The sequence below is a fragment of the Oncorhynchus gorbuscha genome, linkage group LG10, assembly GCF_021184085.1.
Source record: "Oncorhynchus gorbuscha isolate QuinsamMale2020 ecotype Even-year linkage group LG10, OgorEven_v1.0, whole genome shotgun sequence".
Taxonomy (NCBI): Eukaryota; Metazoa; Chordata; class Actinopteri; order Salmoniformes; family Salmonidae; genus Oncorhynchus; species Oncorhynchus gorbuscha.
The window spans coordinates 9,784,661-9,809,481 of record NC_060182.1 but is presented as its reverse complement, the minus strand read 5'-3'; the positions used below and the strand labels follow the sequence as shown (position 1 = coordinate 9,809,481).

The window sequence follows — 24,821 nt, the reverse complement described above, 5'->3', positions numbered from 1 at the left end:
TTTGGGCTTAGTGGGACTGTCATTTGTTTTTCAACTGGACAATGACCCAACACACCTCCAGGCTGTGTAAGGGCTATTTGACCAAGAAGGAGAGTGATGGAGTGCTGCATCAGATGACCTGGCCTCCACAATCCCTCAACCCAATTGAGATGGTTTGGGATGAGTTGGACCGCAGCGTGAAGGAAAAGCTCCCAAGTGGTGCAGCGGTCTAAGGCACACTGGTTCAATTCCAGGCTGTATCACGTGATTGGTAGGCTCATAGGACGGCACACAATTGGCACAGCGTCGTCTGGGTTTTGTTGGTGTGCCAAGAGTGTGCAAAGCTGTTTTCAAGACAAAGGGTGGCTACTTGGAATATAAATAAAACAATTACACTTTTTTTGGTTTCTACATCATGATTCCATGTGTTATTTCAATGTTTTGGTGTCTTCACTATTCTACAATGTAGAAAATATAATGAAAAACCCTTGAATGAGTAGGTGTGTCCAAACTTTTGATTGGTACTGTTGTGTGAGGAATGTGAGACAATATCCACAGGAAAGTATCATTACATTAACTTTTCAAAGCTATGTTAGTGATTTCAGATTTTAATCACCTGAAGCATGCACACACGATAAATGCATGCACGAGACTCATGTTTTCATGGTTCTGCGCATGCTTCAAGCTACTAGCGCCTTGAGAAGTTGTCGTTATACTTTCCTGTGGATATATTGTCCCACATTCAAATCGGGGTAACTCGTTGCGGAAAGTATCAGAATCGACCAATTTCCGAGTTGTCTACAACGCCGCATACCCAATACACGCGCCTCACGTAGCAGAGACGGTAAGAGGAGACACGCGCATCACGTAGCAGTAGCCGGAAGAGGAAGCGCGACACACAACTTCCTCATTTTTTTCTGGTTACATTAGTCAGTCAAACAACTAAGCAAACCAGACCGAGCTGCATTGTTTATTAGAGAACCTCCCCGTTAAGCAGACCGGAACGGAGCATTTTATTTCCAATGGTAAACGGCTTGAGTGAACTATCTTTTATTTTTCCACTATCTTTGGCAATAGTACATTTCACTTCTCTCCTCGGATTTTGACAGCAGGATTGATACGTTTTCAGAAAATAGGATTAAAGCCACTCGCTAAGAGTGTTGCCGTTGACTAGGTAAGAACATGTCAATTGTAGACTATGGTGGTTTTTACGTGACAATATAATTTCATTAGTTTATTATGTTAAATATGTAGTTAGCTTGCTTGTTTATCAATACATTGCTATGCAATTCCATGGTAATACATTTATGCTGAGTCTCCATACAACTTGTTTCCACAACTCTATATACTCAAAGATAACAATTTCCACTGACTTTTTTTTTTTACAAAAACGAATTTATTTGGTTTAAACAGTGCAGATGCATTTTGGTAACAGAATGACGATGAATGCTGCATAGTTGTGGTGTAACTTTGCAATCATTGTTTTTTTGGGGTTTGGCATACATTTTAATGTGAAATTCTTAGACTCCGCATTATTCTGTAACTGTAGAATTGCCTAAACGAAAAATTGTCACTTTGAAACATCACTAAAACGAATTACTGTAGCTATGTGTTTTGATCAAGTTGTGAGCTGTATTTAAATCCGTTAATCTTTCAGTTTTATTTGCCTTCACAATGATCTGGACGGGCTAGATTGTTCCATGGAATTCCGTGTCGCCCTAGTGGCTAGCGACACGTGCTGGTTAGCTGTGGCTACTGTAAACATATGCTTTATTCAGCGAAGGCAACAAAGTAGCTCACCACTTTCTAGTGCCATTTTCGATGTCATAATTTTTGGCACTGTTCCCACTTGTCAAGTCGCGAGTCACAGGTAACTCTTTATACCATAGTCTTAAATGTCACTATAAGGAAAGGTCAGGTTCGGTGGGTACAACTGAAGATCTGGAATATATGCGCGTCGTTTCTCCCACGTGCGGTTCTTGTGAAGTTGTTAGAACCACAGGGGTCCCCTCCTGTCCACACTGACGCGCAAGCACAAAGGGATTTAAGGCATCACTTGTGTTTTATGAAGAAATATCATTTTATTCTTCATTTTGGGGGTTACTTGTGAAAATGACATTTAATACATTGTTAATATTTCTGATTACGTGTTAAGTAACATTAGGTCAACAATTATCATGTGTTCATAGTGTGTTTGTATATAACATTTCAACACACACACATATACATACATACTGGCAATTATAAATGCAAATGTGTTCTGAGTCAAGCTAACTGGAAAATAAATGCTGATCATATATTTAACCTCTGTCACAAACAACCTGCTGTTTTAGTCTGTTGGTTGTCAGAGCACCTTGCCCTGTCATGACTGTTCTGAAGCCACAGGCCAAAGGAAGGTTGTTCGTGGGGGCAGGCAGGTAACGACAACCATTGCCATCTGTTTAATCTCCAATTAAAGCGATGCACTTTGACCCCACCTGTCGATCTAATTTTGCCCACTATAGTTCCCCTCCTCCCCCAACCCAAATCAAATTTTATTTGTCACATACACATGGTTAGCAGATGTTAGTGCGAGTGTAGTGAAATGCTTGTGTTTCTAGCGAACCCACCTATGCTTATTGTGATGAATTATGCTAATTTAAGATCTTCGTTGTTCTCTTACCACAGGGCCTGAGCCACTGTACCAGCCTTGTTTTTATTGTCTTCAAGACGTCTATTTTCTGCATACCCAGAATGACACAGATTGGATTAAACACAGAGGACTGATCCAAAGAGGTGTGTCGCGAGCAGGTAAAACCGAGAGCCTGGGGCAAAGAAGAAAGAAAAGACAAGGAATGATGACTTACAACAACAGAGAACTGGTGGTGTACTATATCACCTATAAACTATCACAGAGGGACTACCCCTTCAACCACATGGAGCTCACAGAAGCCCAGAATCGGACTGAGGGAGGACAGGTGGAAGGGGGTGCGGCAGTCATGACATACGTCTATGGGACGAGTCCTGGTACTCCTCCACCACGGCAGTCGCCCCCCTCCTCCCCTCGGCGGACAGCGGGCCTGGACGCAGTGAAAGAGGCATTGCGGGACTCTGCCAACGAGTTTGAGTTGCGTTATGCCAGAGCTTTCAGTGACCTGTCCTCCCAGCTACACATCACGCCGTCCACAGCCTATCAGAGCTTTGAGAACGTGATGGACGAGGTGTTCCGGGACGGTGTCAACTGGGGACGGGTGGTGGGCCTGTTTGCTTTCGGAGGGGCCCTCTGTGTAGAATGTGTGGACAAGGAGATGAACCCCTTGGTGGGAAGGATCACAGACTGGATGACCGTCTATCTGGACAACCACATCCAGCCCTGGATCCAGAGCCAAGGAGGATGGGTGAGTCACGAGTGAAAGATGAGTGCATGGGGGTAGGGAAGGGTCATGGGTCATTTAGCTCAATGTGGGTTGTTGTATGAAGCATCAGTTCTAGAGGTCGTTGGTTCTGCACATTAGCACCCGTTGTGTGTCGCGTCAGTTTGACTGATCTGTGTACTGTATTTCACGCCTGACCTCTGGTCTCAGGCTGATTTGTCAGCTCTTGGACCTGTTCTGTTCTAAGTGACTGATCTCTCTCGAGATGTGGTGCGGTTGGCTCCAGATCAGCCAAGGAGAAAGACAGGCGATAAGACGGCGTGAGATGGTTGCCTCTGGTCAGTTGGGCATTGATCAGCCTTATTGAGTTTTCAGCTGACTCGAAGTGACCTCTGTTGGCTGGGATCGAAGTCTTCAAGGGGGAATGAAGTATAGGCTTGATCTTTATAGATCAACCTTTGTTTTCCCCTGGTTGCTTTCCACGTCTTCCTCTGTTCTGAGCCAGCAACCTTCAGATGAAAACAGTGTTCTCTCAGGTCAGCTGAGTTGTTGTCCTGTTCCTGGTAGGTGGGTGTGTTCTGGGATGTGAGAAGGACACTGTTAAGGTCAGCTCTTCCTTTGTGTGGGCTGACACATGATGGGGTGTGGATTGGAATGAGGAGGGGATGTTGAAACAGTCTCGAAAGGGATGGGTCCTGTAGAAACTGGCATCTGATTGGGTACGTTGTGTGTGTGGAGGGGCCATCCGATTGGGTACGTTGTGTGTGTGGAGGGGCCATTCAATTGGGTTGTCTCTCTGCTGTTGCAGAGCTGAAATGGATTTTTAATTTTAAGAGTTGAAACAGGCAGATGACTTGGTTAGTGACAGCTCATATGCCACCACCACCACACCCAGAAACACCAGACTCAACGCCTTGAACCACTGGACGCTTTTAACGGGAACATTAACTCATCACGTACAGGACCTCTGTAAACAGTCTGTTATTCTGATGAAACTCATGCCCAAACACCTGAGCACCTTAGCAAATTTGAATGTTGTTTCTGTCATCGGATGTTGAATGTTGCTCCGAGTGGAAGACGTGAATGTCCTAAATATTGAATGGAATTGTGTGTTCAATCAAGTAGATTCAGTCAAGTAGTTTGGTTTCTGTTCTCCTTGTGGTATTGGAATTTGGCCTCCAGACAAATGTTGTGTCCTCCCTGTGTGTGCTGTGTCAATACACACACATCCTAACTAACGTTACCGGTTCAATGTTTGGCGTTCTAGCCATGCCATACTATTGGATCACGTGCATGCCTCAGACCGAACACACACACACACACACACCCCATAACACAGATAAACAGTATATTGATGTATCTTATCATTCCATACTCTACACAAGAATGCACATAACACTTTTGCTCAGATTTGAATTTGTCTGATGTGGTTTCTATGTGTAATGAAGAGAACAAACACACACCCCTCAGTGAGCACCAGGGGTATAAAGTACTTCAGTGAAATTACTTGAAAGTATTCAAGTAGTTTTTGTGGTATCTGTACTTTACTGTTTATATTTTTGACAACTTTTACTTCACTACATTCCTGAATAAAATATTGTACTTTTTACTCCATATATTTTCCCTGACCCCCAAAAGTATTTGTTACATTTTGAAATCTCAGCAGGACAGGAAATGGTCCAATTTACACACTTATCAAGAAAACATCCCTGGTCATCCCTACTGCCTCTGATCTGGCAGACTCACTAAACAGAGAACATCCCTGGTCATCCCTACTGCCTCTGATCTGGTGGACTCACTAAACAGAGAACATCCCTAGTCATCCCTTCTGCCTTTGATCTGGCAGACTCACTAAACAGAGAACATCCCTGGTCATCCCTTCTGCCTCTGATCTAGCAGACTCACTAAACAGAGAACATCCCTGGTCATCCCTTCTGCCTCTGATCTAGCAGACTCACTAAACAGAGAACATCCCTGGTCATCCCTACTGCCTCTGATCTAGCAGACTCACTAAACAGAGAACATCCCTGGTCATCCCTACTGCCTTTGATCTGGCAGACTCACTAAACAGAGAACATCCCTGGTCATCCCTACTGCCTTTGATCTGGCAGACTCACTAAACAGAGAACATCCCTGGTCATCCCTTCTGCCTTTGATCTGGCAGACTCACTAAACAGAGAACATCCCTGGTCATCCCTACTGCCTTTGATCTGGCAGACTCACTAAACAGAGAACATCCCTGGTCATCCCTACTGCCTTTGATCTGGCAGACTCACTAAACAGAGAACATCCCTGGTCATCCCTTCTGCCTTTGATCTGGCAGACTCACTAAACAACTGCTTCGTTTGTAAATGATGTTTGAGTGTGCCCCTGGATATCTCTAAATGGAAGGAGAAAAACAAGAAAATAGTGCCGTCTAGTTTGCCTAATATAAGGAATGTGAAATTATTTATACTTTTACTTTTGATACTTAAGTATATTTAAAACCAAATACTTTTAGACTTTTACTGAAGTAGTATTTCACTGGGTGACTTTCACTTATCTGAGTAATTTTCTAATATCAATCTTTCCTTTTTCTCAGGTATGACTTTTGGGTACTTTTTTTCATGACTAGTGAGGACCTGGGACATCCCCACACCACAGGGGAACCTATTAAAATGTACCCTATATTTTCCAGAAAGAAATGCCCTCTTGTTTACCCATTTCGCTCATGTTTCATTACAAACCTAACCAACACACTTCTTTCTCTGTCCTGTTTTCCCCCTGAAACACGTAGGGTATGCTCTGTCTCTGTCCTGTTTTCCCCCTGAAACACGTAGGGTATGCTCTGTCTCTGTCCTGTTTCCCCCTGAAACACGTAGGGTATGCTCTTTCTCTAAAACACACAGATCCGTTGGCAGCTGTACGATGTATAGAGTAGGTGTGGCCTATCATCTGGTTTTATTGTGGCATTAGAAAGAGAACCAACCAGCTGCTTAGGGGAGGCCACACCCTGTTACAGCACAGGATGACTTACTGCTGTCCTACCTAACAAACATGTTCATTCAGTTCTCCCTGACCGCTCCTCATCCCATTGGTGCTTTATAACATATTCGGTCCTGATTTGTGTTAGAGAAAAATGACCTGAGAAGAACGACAGAAAGAGAGGTTGAAAGTTAATAGCAGATTGAGTTATGAAGACTGAGTGACAGGTGGAATCCCCCTTGAGTCAACGGTTGGGTCTCTGTCCGACCTCAGTGGTGGAGGTTGGAAAGTAAACAGAGTGCCAAAGAGCATCATTTCAAAACAAATTGTGGGAGAGAATGTAGTCTATTGATACAGTATGGTGGAGGGAGAGAATGTAGTCTATTGATACAGTATGGTGGAGGGAGAGAATGTAGTCTATTGATACAGTATGGTGGAGGGAGAGAATGTAGTCTACTGATACAGTATGGTGGAGGGAGAGAATGTAGTCTACTGATACAGTATGGTGGAGGGAGAGAATGTAGTCTACTGATACAGTATGGTGGAGGGAGAGAATGTAGTCTACTGATACAGTATGGTGGAGGGAGGGCAGTGAGGGAGGAGAATGCCTGAGGGGGTTTGAGTTAGTACCAATTATGGGTGAATAATATCTGGACATGCGGTTCTGACAGAATAACGGGTAACCCATTTGGACCGTCAGTGGGAGAGGGCAGGACTGAGGATGATTGTTGGAAGTGGGAGGACGAAAGATAAGCAGGAAATAAAGGAATAGTTTATCTCCTTTGTGTCTGTGAGAGTGCCACACCTCAACTGTAGGCTACATCCCCTGCAAGCCACTACGTAACACACATTATAAACCGGGTGGTTCGGGCCCTGAATGCTGATTGGCTGACAGCCGTGGTATATCACACGGTATACCACGTGTAGGACATTTTTTGTATTTTTTTCTGGTCTAATTACGTTGGTAACCAGTTTATAGTGTCCAGGCACTCCGTGTTGTGTCGTGCTTAAGAACAGCCTTTAGTGGTGGTATATTGGCCATAAATAATAATAATAATATATGCCATTTAGCAGACGCTTTTATCCAAAGCGACTTATAGTCATGTGTGCATACATTCTACTCCCCCACCCCTCCGGGCCTTATTGCTTTAACATCATACAGGCTATATTTGACTCTTTTACCACATGTATTCTGTGACTGGAGAACTTGAGCTCTTGCTATTTTGTATTTTTTGTGAACATTTCATAGGCAGCACATATTTGTTCTAGACAGTCGAGCCCTTCCAATGAATACATAAACACTGCACATAGGATCCACACTGCACATAGGATCCACACTGCACATAGGATCCACACTGCACATAGGATCCACACTGCACATAGGATCCACACTGCACATAGGATCCACACTGCACATAGGATCCACACTGCACATAGGATCCACACTGCACATAGGATCCACACTGCACATAGGATCCACACTGCACATAGGATCCACATAGGATCCACACTGCACATAGGATCCACATAGGATCCACACTGCACATAGGATCCACACTGCACATAGGATACACACTGCACATAGGATCCACACTGCACATAGGATACACACTGCACATAGGATACACATGTCACAGCGGCAGGGAATAGGTGTAAGTCAGACTGCCCTAAAGGAAAGGAGACTGTACCCCTGGGACCCATCAGCCCTCCTCCCTCATCCACCCTCCCCCAACCACCACACACTAGCAGTCGTGTTGCAGACCAGACGAGCAACAACACGCCAGCATCATCGTGGTGTGTGTGTGTGCACTCACCGTCACGTGTCCACTCGTTTGTTTACCCATCCATCCATGTTTACTCATTTTCTTCAATCCATTTGACAAAATCACCAATCACGGCTGACTGTCCTACCTACCCCTGATAGATGATGTCGCAGATCCCTCCCATCCCCGTCTCCCCGAATGTCTTGCCTATACCTGGTCACCATGGGGATTTTGTTTACATTTTCAAGTGTACGTTTTAAATGAGTAGTGTTGGTATGTTTCTGAGATGACAATGCTAAATGAAGTGGATGTGTTTTTATAGTTGTCGTACAGTGCTTTGATACAGTGGATTGAACAGTGTCCTATACCCGTTCACGTGACCACCTTAAACAAAGGACCTCTGGGTGTGCGCACGTACAGACAAGTGTATGTGTGTGTGTCCCCCACACACACAGTAATGTGTGTCGCTATCTGCTGTGCCCAGCCGTCCCCACAGGTAACATGCCAGTATGTAAACGTGCAGTAACAGACATTCTGATGGGTAGAGGACCAGGTGAACAGTAACAGACATTCTGATGGGTAGAGGACCAGGTGAACAGTAACATGCATTCTGATGGGTAGATCTGAACTTGGGTTGGCCATTGCTGTCTGTTTTTCTAACCTCCACAATGGCACAGAATCCTCACAACTCTCTGGATTTTAAATGGTAACCACTAGGGTTGAAATATTCAGAGGTTGAAACTTTCTGTGGAATTCATTTTAATACCATTTGAAATGTAGATGTTTTTTGACATTGTATATATTTACCATATCATATGGAGACAGAAACAGAAACCTTTTACCTTCTCATAAGTAGACATAATTGCAAATTATTAAATCTTTCCAATATAATTTGTTTTTAAATGTTACAAATTTAAAGTAAATGAGTTGACTTCACATGGGATGATTTCACTGAACAACAAAAGAAAAGGAATATTGACTGATTTCCCCCAATGATCCATCGTATCTCCCAAAATGTTTTCAACATACATCTGTAAAATGTAAGTCTAGAAACTAAAGCTTTTGTTGACTTCCTCTCAGGCTTCCATGTCTTCTCCCTGGACCTCCTCAATGTCCACCTCTTGAACATCAGACTCTGAGGCCTCATCTTCACTGTCACTTTCCAACCTTGTTGATGATGGCTCGTTGTCAGGTTAAAAAATCCTCAAATTTGCCCGGATGGCCACCAATTTTTCAACCCTTGCATTGGTCAGCCGGTTGCGTGCTTTGGTGTGTGTGTTCCCAAACAAGGACCAGTTGCGCTCCGAGGCGGCTGATGTTGGTGGGATTTGGAGGATGAGGGGAAAGAGCCTCAGATCCACAAAGTCCCTTCCACCATGTGGCTGATGAGATATGTTGGCACGACTGCCATATTGCATCTCCATCCCAAAGCCCTTGCTTGGAAGTGTACTTCACCAGACTGCCAAGAACCTTGCCCTCATCCAGGCCAAGGTGGCGAGACATGGTAGTGATGACACCATAGGCCTTGTTGATCTCTGCACCAGACAGGATGCTCTTGCCAGCATACTTGGGGTCCAAAGTGTACACTGCAGGCTTCAGGCAGAAGTCTTCACACCTTCTGATATATTTCAGAACTGCAAGTTAAATCTGCTTGGAGCAACAGTGACGTGGGCAGGGCATTGCGGATTTCTTCTCTTACATCTGCAAGCAGTCTGAACATCAGACAGGATTGCATTGTCTCCCTCAATCTGTGCAATGGCTACTGCTATAGGTTTCAGGCTGCTTACCACTCTCTCCCAAAATACATAATCCAGGAGGATCCTCTTGATGAGGCTGTCCGTATTGGCAGACTGTGATATGGCCATTTCTTGGAGAGACTCCTTCCCCTCCAGAAGACTGTCAAACATGATGACAACACCACCCCAACAGGTGTTGCTGGGCAGCTTCAATGTGGTACTCTTATTCTTCTCACTTTGCTTGATGAGGTAGATTGCTGCTATAACTTGATGATCCTTCACATACCAAACCATTTCCCTGGTTCTCTAGTAGAGTGTATCCATTGTTTTCAGTGCCATGATGTCCTTGATGAGCAGATTCCATGCATGAGCAGCACAGCCAATGGGTGTGATGTGAGGGTAGTACTCCTCCACTTTAGACCAAGCAGCCTTCATGTTGGCAGTATTGTCTGTCACCAGTGCAAATACCTTCTGTGGTCCAAGGTCATTGATGACTGCCCTCAGCTCATCTGCAATGTAGAGACCGGTGTGTCTGTTGTCCCTTGTGTCTGTGCTCTTGTAGAATACTAGTTGAGGGGTGGAGATGATATAGTTAATTATTCCTTGCCCACAAACATTCGACCACCCATCAGAGATGATTGCTATAAAGTCTGCTTACTCTATGATTTGCTTGACCTTCACGTTAACTTTGTTGAACTCTGCATCCAGCAAATGAGTAGATAAAGCATGTCTGGTTGGAGGGGTGTATGCTGGGCGAAGAACAGAATTATCTTCCAATACACATTGCCTGTGAGCATCAGAGGTGAACCAAAATTTGTGGGCAGAACTGAAAAGGCGTGTGCGAGCAAGGAGGAGGCTGACAAACCTGACTCAGTTACACCAGCTTTGTCAGGAGGAATGAGCCAAAATTCACCCAAGTTATTGTGGCAAGCTTGTGGAAGACTACCTGAAACGTTTGACCCAAGTTACACAATATCAAGGCAATGCTACCAAATACTAATTGAGTGTATGTGAACCTCTGACCCACTGGGAATGTGATGAAAGAAATACAAGCTGAAATCAATCATTCTCTCTACTATTATTCTGACATCCACATTCTTAAAATAAAGTGGTTATCCTAACTGACCTAAGAGAGGGAATTTTTACTTGGATTAGATGTCAGGAATTGTGAACCGCCGAGTTTTTAAATGTAGTTGGCTAAGGTGTATGTAAACTTCCGACTTTAACTGTACCTTTGGATGTTTTTATACACACTTTAGTATTGCGATCTTAATCTCGGGAGTTGATAGGCTTGATGTCATAAACATGCTGTGCTTCAAGCATTGCTAAGAGCTGCTGGCAAACGCAGTAAAGTGCTGTTTTTTTATGCTTACGAGCCTGCTGCTGCCTTCCATCGCTCAGACTACTCGAGCAAATATGAAATCATATACTTAATTATAATTTAATAAACACACAAATACGAGTCTTCGGTCATTAATATGGTCAAATCCGGAAACTATAATTTTGAAAACAAAAAGTTTATTCTTTCTGTGAAACATGGAACCATTACGTATTTTATCTAACAGGTGGCAACCATAAGTCTAAATATTGCTGTTACATTGCACAACCTTCAATGTTATGTCATAATTATATAAACTTCTGGCAAATTAATTACGGTCTTTACACAGTTGGCAACGAGCCAGGCGGCCCAAACTGCTGCATTATACCCTGATCTCAGAGCAGCTTGCACTGAACGCAAGAGAAGTGACACAATTTCCCTAGTTAATATTGCCGGCTAACATGAATTTCTTAACTACATATGCAGGTTTAAAAAAATATTTACTTGTGTATTAATTTTAAGGCATTGATGTTTATGGTTAGGTACATTTGTGTAACGATTGTGCTTTTTCCGCAAATGCGCTTTAGTTAAATCACCACCTGTTTGGCCAAGTTGAAGTAGTCCATGATTCGATGATAAAATAACAGGCACAGCATTGATTATATATATATATTTGTATTTTTAATTTACCTTTATTTTACTAGGCATGTCAGTTAAGAACAAATTCTTATTTTCAATGACGGCCTAGGAACAGTGGGTTTACTGCCTGTTCAGGGGTAGAACGAGAAATTTGTACCTTGTCAGCTCGGGGATTCGAACTTGCCACCTTTCGATTACTAGTCCAACGCTCTAACCACTAGGCTACCCTGCCGCCCCATGCAACGGAAAACAAGCTAGTTAACCTAGTAATATCATCAACCATGTGAGGTTTGATATTTTTTTAGTAAGATATGTTTAATGCTAGCTAGCAACTTACCTTGGCTCCTTGCAGCCACAAGGTCCTTTTGACGCTGCACTCGCGTAACAGGTGGTCAGCCTGCCACTTAAGTCTCCTCGTGCATTGCAATGTAATCGGCCATAATCGACGTCCAAGAAGGCCGATCGATTTGTTATGAGAATTTAAAATCGTCCCCATTTAATCGGTCAACCTCTGTGTATGCACTGAGAAGAGTGGCAGCATGCATCTTGGCTAGGGGGATACGGAGAGACATGAGTCTTTCACTTTTTGTTGAGGCTGGGTAGAAGGCTGTTCTTAATTGCCAGTCCCACACTGTGCTGATGTTGTCCACCCAGAGGGTAACCTTTTCCAGAAGAAGGTGTAACCTCCGCCCTCTTTCAGGGACCCTTCATCCAGGAACCTGGTTTCACTCAGGGCACAAATGTCAATGTTGTGTAGAGCCTTAGTTTTGTAGCCATCAAAGCTGTTCTCCGTTGGGGGTCGCTATTATCGTCATTGTCCAAAATAATTATGTTGTTCCATGTTGCCCCGGAATTATTTTCTAAAGGCATTTTTTGACCGCTGAGTGGAACTCCCGATAGGTTCGGTAGTCTATCCAGGATGGAGTGAGTGGGCCATTGTTAGGCCACCTTTTCCTAGGCGCCTCCCCAGCTGGGGTGAGCAGTGTGGATCCTAAATTGGGCTGCTCAGTCACACAGTGGTCTGCCGAGAGCAGCTGCCACTCAAATTCCAACTGCTGGCGGCCATAATAGTCCTGTGTCGCTGGCATGCACAGGTCTGATTTATAAGGGCTCGCGGTGCATTCACTCCTGCCCCCGTCACCAGATGCCGCCAGACTTTTAGTCCGGTTTCTGGTTGATGGTTTCACCGAGGTCCGAAGTGGATACCAACATCAATCACTACTTCACTGTCGGAAGGAGAAACCCAGGACGACCAGTATCTTCCACAGAAGGCTGCCGGGTCCAGTCTGTTGGCGTCCGCCCACCACTCGTCGCCAGCACTGCTTTTGTCTCATGCTCACATATACTTTATCATACCAGACTAACCCACAAGGCAGTGGGACAGTGGTTGATGGCTGCCAGGACATGTCCACACAGAGGTGGGCCGTACAGACGCATCTCTGGGGCCCACTGCTGCTCTGAGATCCCCTGCCTGTACAGACACATCTCTGAGATCGGAGTGCACGAAGCTGCTCCCCAATTCATAACAGGGCTAGCCGGCGGCAGCGAGCTGTAAGCGAGAGTTAGCAAGCACATGGTAAGCGGGCATGCAACTTACCTCTACCGTGGCACTATTGCACGAGACCTGTCACGTGCACCCCTGCGGTTGCTTACCCGCACGTGCACCCCTGCGGTTGCTTACCCGCACGTGCACCCCTGCGGTTGCTTACCCGCACGTGCACCCCTGCGGTTGCTTACCCGCACGTGCACCCCTGCGGTTGCTTACCCGCACGTGCACCCCTGCGGTTGCTTACCCGCACGTGCACCCCTGCGGTTGCTTACCCCACGTGCACCCCTGCGGTTGCTTACCCGCACGTGCACCCCTGCGGTTGCTTACCCGCACGTGCACCCCTGCGGTTGCTTACCCGCACGTGCACACACTGCATTGTCTGTGTGGGGGTTGATGGTGTGTCAGTGACTGAGTGAAAATGTCATTAAACAGATGGTGTGATTCTGTCTCCCTCAGCCTTGTCACAAAACCGTCAGTCTGGGACAGTAGGTTTGATGCTGAGGAGAGGGAGAGCGATTGGGCCATTCCATTGCTCCAGGGTTGCAGGGAGTGGGGGGGACGCTCAATTCACCTTCAAGGAAGGTTGGGACGTTCCACTCCTCCAGGGTTGCAGGGGGATCCAGCCACCATAACGTGTACACTACAGAGAGATTGGAGTATGTAGCTGGGAGAAAAAAAAACACTGTCTATGCACATCTGTGTGTGTACATGTGTAATGGGGTCTTGCCCAATGGAGCAGTCCATTTAGTGGCAACTCCCCCTATCTCTGCTCTATTTATAGCCTTTATCATCCAGTGATGTGGAAGAGGGACCTGCAGCACCACTGGCTCACTTGGTGCACCAACACAGCTCGCCATCCAACTGAGCAGCACCACACTAAGCAATGAGCTGTTGCTGTGCTCTAAATATGGCAATATGTGATTGTGATTCTGTACAGAGCAGCCTGACATCCAGCTGTGCTGATGTAGATCAGTGTTCAGCAGCGGGGAGGGGCCTGGTGTTCAGCAGCGGGGAGGGGCCTGGTGTTCAGCAGCGGGGAGGGGCCTGGTGTTCAGCAGCGGGGAGGGGCCTGGTGTTCAGCAGCGGGGAGGGGCCTGGTGTTCAGCAGCGGGGAGGGGCCTGGTGTTCAGCAGCGGGGAGGGGCCTGGTGTTCAGCAGCGGGGAGGGGCCTGGTGTTCAGCAGCGGGGAGGGGCCTGGTGTTCAGCAGCGGGGAGGGGCCTGGTGTTCAGCAGCGGGGAGGGGCCTGGTGTTCAGCAGCGGGGAGGGGCCTGGTGTTCAGCAGCGGGGAGGGAGGAGGGGCCTGGTGTTCAGCAGTTTCACTAACAGGCCTACAGCAGTGTAGCTACAGTTGGGCCCTGAAGACATGTATGCCTAGTCTACAACCAGGGCTGTTTGAGAGAGGGCCGGAATGACTCCACTAGCGACACCATGAATGTTGCTCTGTGGTCTGTTAGTTGGTAGAGGAACTAGAGTAGTGTTCTCTGTGCGTGTTGGTAGAGGAACTAGAATAGTGGTCTGTGTGTGTTGGTAGAGGAACTAGAGCAGTGGTCTGTGTGTGTTGGTAGAGGAACTAGAGCAGTGGTCTGTGTGTGTTGGTCGAGGAACTAGAGCAGTGGTCTGTGTGTGTTGGTCGAGGAACTAGAGCAGTGGTCTGTGTGTGTTGGTCGAGGAACTAGAGCAGTGGTCTGTGTGTGTTGGTCGAGGAACTAGAGCAGTGGTCTGTGTGTGTTGGTCGAGGAACTAGAGCAGTGGTCTGTGTGTGTTGGTAGAGGAACTAGAGCAGTGGTCTGTGTGTGTTGGTGTACTCTCAGTGGAAACATTGTGGTTGCTGCTCTCTGCTCCAGTTCTGAGCTGTCTTAGTGTGGGAAATCAGGTCAGGATTCCTTTCCCCATTCTCTCTCTCTGTGTCCCTCGGCCTCTCTCTGTGTCCCTCGGCCTCTCTCTGTGTCCCTCGGCCTCTCTCTGTGTCCCTCGGCTTGTTATCTTACTTGCAGTTTCTCCATCTTTATTAGATTGGCTGTATTGGCCTGCATTTTCTCCCCATTAACCCCTCCCTTGGTTTCTCTCTCTCTCTCTCTCCCAGTCTCTGTGTGCATGTATAGAAACTGATATCAGATTATGAGACCTCTCTATGAGATTAGTGTGGTAGCTGTGATCTATTAAACTGACATGGGGTGAGGGGCTACGGTGCCCAGCAAATATTCCAGAATCTGAAAGCGCTGTAATGAATATGATTAAGCCGACTTGTGATCATCATGATCATTGTTGTTCTTGTTCGAATTGGCGGCAATGTAATAAGAGCCATATTTGGGGCTCCCGATTGGCTAAGGAATGTATCTCCGTGCTAGAGGCATCAATACAGACCCTGGTTTGATTCCAGGCTGTATCACAACTGGACGTGAATGGGAGTCCCATAGGGCGGTGCCCAATTGGCCCAGCGTCATTAGGGTTTTGCCGGGGTAGGCCATAATTGTAAATATGAATTTGATCTGAACTGACTTGCCTAGTTAAATAAAAATAAGTAAATGTTGTAGCCATATTTTAATGTTGTCTTTCCTCTCCTAGTCTCCTTGTCTCCTATCCCATTACACCCCTCACTCTCATGAATCTCTTCCTCTGTCACTTCCTATCATTTTCTATTCTCCTCTTTCTTTCAGACAGATGGTAGGTCTTTGACCCTTTGTGAGGGGGTTGGAGTCAGTGAGTGTTTTTGAGGGTTCAACTTTGTGGGGTTGCTGCTGGTGACACAGCGGATCTGAAGAAGCAAAATATACACGTTTCTCTGTGTGTGGTGGCTGTGGCCCCTTTTTCCCCCTAGACTCTGTGAGGGGTGCGGTGGTGACAGAATGTGAGCTGCCCTGCTAGGGAACCCAAAATGAGATTGAGAACAGATCGGCGTCGGAGCCTGAATGTCCGACTCATTAATCTCTTTAATGAATGGATTAGTCTCCGGATGGCTCAGCAGAGACACGGCCCACTAGAGGAAGAGGTCAGACAGACTCTCCTTAATGTGTAGACTAGAACCTACAGTAACAGCCAGCTGGGAGGTCACCATCAAGTTCCTCTATCCATATTGTCCTTTTTACCAGACCACCTCCTAGCTAGAGAGGCAGGTAGTCTAGTGGTTAAGTGTTTAGTCTGATGACAGTGGTAAGGACAGCAGGTAGTCTAGTGGTTAAGAGTGTTGGGTCTGACAGTGGTAAGGGCAGCAGGTAGTCTAGTGGTTAAGAGTGTTGGGTCTGACAGTGGTAAGGGCAGCAGGTAGTCTAGTGGTTAAGAGTGTTGGGTCTGATGACAGTGGTAAGGGCAGCAGGTAGTCTAGTGGTTAAGAGTGTTGGGTCTGATGACAGTGGTAAGGGCAGCAGGTTGTCTAGCGGTTGGGCCAGTAACCGAAAGGTTGCTGGTTTGAATCCCAGAGCCGACTAGGTCGGCCTGCGTGGGCTCCCCTAGGTCGGCCTGCGTGGGCTCCCCTAGGTCGGCCTGCGTGGGCTCCCCTAGGTCGGCCTGCGTGGGCTCCCCTAGGTCGGCCTGCGTGGGCTCCCCTAGGTCGGCCTGCGTGGGCTCCCCTAGGTCGGCCTGCGTGGGCTCCCCTAGGTCGGCCTGCGTGGGCTCCCCTAGGTCGGCCTGCGTGGGCTCCCCTAGGTCGGCCTGCGTGGGCTCCCCTAGGCCTCGGCCTGCGTGGGCTCCCCTAGGCCTCGGCCTGCGTGGGCTCCCCTAGGCCTCGGCCTGCGTGGGCTCCCCTAGGCCTCGGCCTGCGTGGGCTCCCCTAGGCCTCGGCCTGCGTGGGCTCCCCTAGGCCTCGGCCTGCGTGGGCTCCCCTAGGCCTCGGCCTGCGTGGGCTCCCTAGGCCTCGGCCTGCGTGGGCTCCCCTAAGGCCTCGGCCTGCGTGGGCTCCCCTAAGGCCTCGGCCTGCGTGGGCTCCCCTAAGGCCTCGGCCTGCGTGGGCTCCCCTAAGGCGTGTGGGTTGTTTGTTTGTAATCAATCACCAGTCTTTATGACTACATAGTACTCTAGCTATTTGAGCAGGAGAAGTTAAAGGCAGAACAGAGCCTTGCTCCAGGGCTTTGACAGGTGTATTAACCCCTCTCTATGCTGCAGTGTCCAGGTGCCCGATGGTTTGGCCCAAAGCCCGACTTTCACACTCTAGAGGATGACTGTCTGCCAGTTGTCATATGACCTTATTTTTTTATTGAACCTTTTATTTAACTTGGCAAGTCCGTTAAGAACAAAATCTTATTTACAATGACGGCCTACACCTGCCAAACCTGGACGACGCTGGGCCAATTGTGCGCCGCCCTATGGGATGATCTGCTGACAGGCATGAGGAGTTGTTTTCTGAGGGTGGGACGGGGAGCACTGTCTTAGCTGTCAACTTTAGCCTAGTTCTGCCCTGCCTGTGTGCATCATGATGGCAGATAAGAGGTCCGACTGTGGTCAGTGTGAGTAATACTCAACATGTTTGACCAGCGGTGTAGATTAAAAGATGTCCCTCTGAGGTCACTCGGAAATGTAATCTAACCGCAACAGTTTTGTTTATTTGAGTTTACTCAACAAACAAGACGTACTGATTTGGAATTGCACTTTTGCCCTAGAAGCACAACACATCCAGTGTTTTCATTATGACTCAGCAAAGGTCAGACTTCAACATCAAAGAGGCATGCCTGAGACATGAGGTGGCAACTTATTACTCAAATACTGGATGATACAATCTAGAAGTCCTGCGTCATCACTGAAGAATGCAGCATTTGACAGGAAATCCGTCCAGTGTGACCAAAGGGTTTTGCAACCCTCTATTGTCTTTCGTTGGGCTGGTTTAATGCGGAATCTGGCCTTTTTTTGTTAGTTTTATTCATAGGCTTCTGTGTTCTCAGGGCTTTGCCAGCATTCTGTAATTCACCCAACTAGGCTAGCTGAACATTCTGGATTCCTTTCTGCGTTTGAATGGAACACTCCCCGTTTACCATTGTTTCAACTCTGTTTGGTAACTGTGTTCCCTCTGCATATTTTGCCTTTCAGGTTGCCAAACTGAGCTGAGGCCTCTATTGAAATAGACCTGCCCAGATCAGCTGATGCTGAATTATTTGAAAGGCTCTGGTTAATTCAGATTCTCTTTCTGGGGACCTACGGGCTCTAAATTATGAAGAGGAACACTTTAGTCTAAACCTCAAAACTATCTTAAATATTGCTTACATTCTCTAAAATGGCACCTTTTCATTGATTTAAAAAAAATAGAAGTATTCTGAGTAATCTTGTGGTCAGTGTTTCACCAAGGAGATGTTGTTACAGGTCATGATGGTGGTGAAAACCAGCGGGGTTACCTGTTAGAGCTAACTCAGGGGCCGGTGGTGTTGTGGACCTTTCCTCTCAGCCACGTAGCTCTGTATAATCTATCAGACACAAACACACCGATCAGCTGCTCTCTGGTAACCTTGGCAACCTTATAATGAAATGTTGTTTTTCCCCCCTTTGCCCCACGGACTTCTCCATCCCTCCTCTCTCCTTCTCTCTTCAGCTATCGATTATTTAGTTTTTAAACACAAAGAAAAACCCAGAGGCTGGAAAACATCTTAGAATGGCTGCTGCTTCCCACCTGACATCTCTGGGGAACAAGTGGAAAACACTGGAGAGAGTAGGTTTAGGGCTAGGTAGCTCACAGGGGACTGAGACAGAACCACTCAGACCTGGAGAATGACAAACATTACAATGTGCCTGTGGGATGTACTACCAGTCATTTAACATGTGGGGTGTACTACCAGTCATTTAACATGTGGGGTGTACTACCAGTCATTTAACATGCGGGGTGTACTACCAGTCATTTAACATGCGGGGTGTACTACCAGTCATTTTACTACCAGTCATTTAACATGCGGGGTGTACTACCAGTCATTTAACATGCGGGGTGTACTACCAGTCATTTAACATGCGGGGTGTACTACCAGTCATTTAACATGCGGGGTGTACTACCAGTCATTTAACATGCGGGGTGTACTACCAGTCATTTAACACGGGGTGTACTACCAGCGGGGTGTACTACCAGTCATTTAACATGCGGGGTGTACTACCAGTCATTTAACATGCGGGGTGTACTACCAGTCATTTAACATGCGGGGTGTACTACCAGTCATTTAACATGCGGGGTGTACTACCAGTCATTTAACATGCGGGGTGTACTACCAGTCATTTAACATGCGGGGTGTACTACCAGTCATTTAACATGCGGGGTGTACTACCAGTCATTTAACATGCGGGGTGTACTACCAGTCATTTAACATGCGGGGTGTACTACCAGTCATTTAACATGCGGGGTGTACTACCAGTCATTTAACATGCGGGGTGTACTACCAGTCATTTAACATGCGGGGTGTACTACCAGTCATTTAACATGCGGGGTGTACTACCAGTCATTTAACATGCGGGGTGTACTACCAGTCATTTAACATGTAGGCCTCAGTTCACTAGAAAGGTGTGGTTCTGCAGTGTGTGGACTGTGTCGGGGTGTGTGGTTCTGCAGTGTGTGGACTGTGTCGGGGTGTGTGGTATGGTCATGCCTGGGCAGGTAGAATACACAGAGACCTCCGGAGATCAATAGGCACTGATGACTACAGGGTTGAGCATTATGCTGCTGCCTGCCATGATTACAGACCACAGGAAGCAGTGTAGAGCTGACACAGACCAGGGCAGAGACATTGAAGATGAACCTAGATGATATGGTAGAAAGATGTGCAAGTGTGTTAAAAATCAAATGTATTCTTGTATTTGATTAATATTCTTTCAGGGAGGCTATTCAAGAGAGGGAAAGTGAGGTGAACTCTTATCCTATTTTTATTCAGGCTTTTTGTTTCACCTGTCAACTCACTCTGTATTCTGATATGCTTTCACACATCATGTCATCGCAAACCGAGATCTTTATTTTCTACACCCACAGCATTCCTGTCATTCCCCTTCATGCTGTTCTCACAGGGAGCGATACTCTGTGGCTTCACCTCTCAGTGAAAGGGAGATAACTAATCAGTTGTCCAACTGAATGTATTCATTAAGCCACCATCTCTGCCATAGTCTACGGCGCTCAGCGAGCGGGTTAACTGCCTTGCTCAGCGAGCAGCGGGTTAACTGCCTTGCTCAGCGAGCCAGCGGGTTAACTGCCTTGCTCAGCGAGCCAGCGGGTTAACTGCCTTGCTCAGCGAGCCAGCGGGTTAACTGCCTTGCTCAGCGAGCCAGCGGGTTAACTGCCTTGCTCAGCGAGCCAGCGGGTTAACTGCCTTGCTCAGCGAGCCAGCGGGTTAACTGCCTTGCTCAGCGAGCCAGCGGGTTAACTGCCTTGCTCAGCGAGCCAGCGGGTTAACTGCCTTGCTCAGCGAGCAGCGGGTTAACTGCCTTGCTCAGCGAGCCAGCGGGTTAACTGCCTTGCTCAGCGAGCCAGCGGGTTAACTGCCTTGCTCAGCGAGCCAGCGGGTTAACTGCCTTGCTCAGCGAGCCAGCGGGTTAGCTGCCTTGCTCAGCGAGCCAGCGGGTTAACTGCCTTGCTGCCTTGCTCAGCGAGCCAGCGGGTTAACTGCCTTGCTCAGCGAGCCAGCGGGTTAACTGCCTTGCTCAGCGAGCCAGCGGGTTAACTGCCTTGCTCAGCGAGCCAGCGGGTTAACTGCCTTGCTCAGCGAGCCAGCGGGTTAACTGCCTTGCTCAGCGAGCCAGCGGGTTAACTGCCTTGCTCAGCGAGCCAGCGGGTTAACTGCCTTGCTCAGCGAGCCAGCGGGTTAACTGCCTTGCTCAGCGAGCCAGCGGGTTAACTGCCTTGCTCAGCGAGCCAGCGGGTTAACTGCCTTGCTCAGCGAGCCAGCGGGTTAACTGCCTTGCTCAGCGAGCCAGCGGGTTAACTGCCTTGCTCAGCGAGCCAGCGGGTTAACTGCCTTGCTCAGCGAGCCAGCGGGTTAACTGCCTTGCTCAGCGAGCCAGCGGGTTAACTGCCTTGCTCAGCGAGCCAGCGGGTTAACTGCCTTGCTCAGCGAGCCAGCGGGTTAACTGCCTTGCTCAGCGAGCCAGCGGGTTAACTGCCTTGCTCAGCGAGCCAGCGGGTTAACTGCCTTGCTCAGCGGGTTAACTGCCTTGCTCAGCGGGTTAACTGCCTTGCTCAGCGGGTTAACTGCCTTGCTCAGCGGGTTAACTGCCTTGCTCAGCGGGTTAACTGCCTTGCTCAGCGGGTTAACTGCCTTGCTCAGCGAGCCAGCGTGTTCGGTGACCGGCCCAATTCTCTAATCACTGCTGACTCCTGCAGCACAGTTAGCCTTACATGTTGACATTCCTTAGACTCTGCAGACAGACGACTGTAGTTTGGTTTGGCTGTGGTGGGTTTGTTTGGACCGTGTTTGCACCAGAATCATTGAGTGATGATTGTGAACACTATGGGTGTAATATACAGTATTCATTGCAGTAGGTCTACTCTGCAGGGAGAGTCAGGCCTCAGCTAGCTGGCACTGCCAGAGACGGACACTACTGTTGGCCTACAGATAAACACTGCCAGACAGACAGACATAATGTAGACCAGGGAGGGTCAGACCTCAGCTGGCTGGCACTGCCAGAGACTGACACTACTGTTGGCCTACAGATAAACACTGCCAGACAGACATAATACTGTAGACTAGGCAGGGGCGACTCCAGTCCTCGGAGGCCGAAGTGATGTCACACTTTATCCCCATCCTTAGCAAAGCCAGCTAATTTTTTAACTACACTGAACAAAAATATGAATGCAACATGCAACAATTTCTCTAAAATGAAGATGGAGGTGGCTTATGGTAGAGAAATTAACATGAAATTCTCTGGCAACAGCTCTGGTGGACATTCCTGCGGTCAGCATGCCAATTACAAGCTCCCTCAACATGACAGCTGTGGCATTGTGCAGTTTTGTCACACAACACATCTTAGTGGCCTCTTATTGTCCCCAGCACAAGGTGCACCTGTGTAATGATCATGCCACTTAATCAGCTTCTTGATATGCCACACCTCTCAGGTGGATGGGTTAACTTGGCAAAGGAGAAATGCTCACGAACAAGTCATGTAAACAACATTTGAGAGAAATCAGCTTTTTGTGCTTATTGAACAATAATTTTTATTTCAGCTCATGAATCATGGGACCGACACATTACACGTTGCGTTATATATTTTGTTTCAGTATAATTGCGTTCTAAACTGAAGTTCATAATTAGTTGATTATTGGAGTCAGGTGTGTTAACTGGGGCTGGGGCAAAACTGTGACACCAATCAGGCCTCTCCCTGGTCTACAGTATTATGTCTGTCTGCCAGTGTATCTGTAGGCCAACAGTAGTGTCTCTCTGGCAGTGCTAGCTAGCTGAGGTCTTCAGGACTGAGGAATAGACGTCAATTTGACGTATGTGCTGTTATCTGACCCTGCCATGCCCCCCCCCCACACACACACACTTATTCTTGGAATCCTTTGAAAAACATCTCTCGATTCCTCAGAAGCTTTTTACCAGACACCTTCACAGCTGTGACGTCAGTCACAAATCCTGTCAAGGGAAACACAACCGTCGTTGGCTATTTTAATGTTGTTTCTTTGCTTCCGGCTCCATTGTTCAGTATTCTTCTGTATTTGAAGGAGTGATGATGGTATCACCCTGTTAGAGGGGAAGGAAGAGAGGGGTTGTGGGAGATGTGTACACCACCCATCTGTAATCAAAGCAGCATGTTTGGAATTCCTCTGGAATGAGTCTCTTATCTTACTTTACTTTCAGCAACGGGACAAAGACTCTCTGTCTGACCATCTGAATGTTACGTCATGAAGGTTTACACAAACAGAAATGTAAACTACTTGGTTTATATAGTTATCAGTCTTGATATTATATTGTCTGAGAACTATTTGTTTTACTGGCCAGTGAAGTCCACTATTCACTCACTGCACTGAAAACAACCTCAGCCAGCCGGAAACATCAGTGCCAGATGTAATCGGATGTAATCATCCAGTGTGTGCTGCTTCCCTCTTGTGGCTGTAGCCAGAAGTGCAGACCTTTATGTCAGTGTTCTGGGACATTCTCTCGAATGATTTCCTGGAAGGGGTGGGCTCAAGATGACCCCGATAGTGAGGAAAATGTCAACAGTGAAAGGGATTCACTTGAGGGTTACTGTTCCACATAGGGAGGTTTTCTGGTTGTGGATGTGCTGGTAGCATTTACATTTGGCTCTTTTTTTTAAATGAGTGCATTATATAATAAAGGTATAGAGTCGTTTTGTTTTTGGTTATACCTAACTCCCTTCTCTCTATCTCCAGGACCGGTTTGCAGAGATCTTTGGGATGGACGCTGCAGCCGAGAGCAGGAAGTCTCAGGAGAGCTTTAAGAAGTGGTTTCTGGCGGGGATGACCCTGGTCACGGGAGTCGTCGTAGGGTCACTCTTCGCTCAGAAACGCCTGTGAGAACGACAGCCACAACAGACGCCGTCTTGTACGAGGTGGAATGAAGGAATTAGTTTAACTTTTCTTATTTCTCCTTTTTAATTTCCAAGAAAATACATGATTATGTTTGAACCTTCCATCCCACCATACACTGAGGACTCTGACAAACTGTTGAGATTAAGGACAGCGTGACGGTCACTTATGTTACCCTCATCAAAGACCTCCCTGCAACACCCTAAAAACACCAGAAAATGGAGGGAGGTATCTAGAACTGTCTTGACCTCCCTGCAACACCCTAAAAACACCAGAAAATGGAGGGAGGTATCTAGAACTGTCTTGGGCCAAACCTTCCTGTTTTCCCCTTTAGTTTACTCTTTCCTGTTGACCTTTTCTCCAATTGCTGTATTAATTAGTTGTTTTTTTTTACAAATGTAAAAGTGATTCAGAAACAAGCTAGCGCATCATATTAGGCGCATTGGCCTGAAATTAGTGAGGTAATTTAAATTGTTGTGTGTGTTCATTGGTTTGTTTTTTTTGTTGTTTTTTTACCATTAAAACCCACGTGATCATTTCCTGTTGTGATGGTGGTCAAATACCTGGCACACAGAACACACAATGTACACAACGTGCACAACAAACCACTAGCCAGTGACAAAGAGTATTTATCTAGCAGCTGGGGATAGAGGCTCAGTTGGAGAGAATGTTCAGTCTTTAAAACTTACAACACAACCTTGTGATCATTTTAGCTAATGAGATTGAAGATGAATGAAGCAGAAACCTTATTTAGTGAGATTACAGATCGTTGAGACCTCTGACGTTCATATAGATAGATCTAAGACATGAGACAATGTTGTCAGGTCGGACCCTTTCAACCTGCCACCTCTGTCTGCCTTAGTTTTCACACTTGGCACATTCATTTCTGATCTCCTTCCTGTCACAGCAGCTGATGGCGTGCGTCAATCAACACCCAACCTGCTGTTCAGAGCACATCTGTCAAACCTGGTCGACAGAGACTGAGGAAAACGATTGCTTGGTTTCCAAACGTCTTTAATTTAAACACAGCGTCAGTAAGTCAGGAGGGTGCTTGTCGTCTGGCCTTTTCATAGTGTTACACACTGTG

At 46.9% G+C, this 24,821-nt stretch overlaps 1 protein-coding gene across 1 annotated transcript; it reads left to right on the top strand.

The window, feature by feature from the left end:
- The first annotated feature begins 877 nt into the window (after positions 1-877).
- Positions 878-24,272, top strand: LOC124045522 (bcl-2-like protein 1). Its single transcript, XM_046364866.1, has 3 exons — positions 878-1,153; positions 2,647-3,356; positions 23,579-24,272. Exons 2-3 carry the CDS (start codon positions 2,814-2,816, stop codon positions 23,720-23,722), a joined length of 687 nt encoding a protein of 228 aa, XP_046220822.1. The 5' UTR covers positions 878-1,153; positions 2,647-2,813; the 3' UTR covers positions 23,723-24,272.
- The last annotated feature ends 549 nt before the right edge of the window (positions 24,273-24,821 follow it).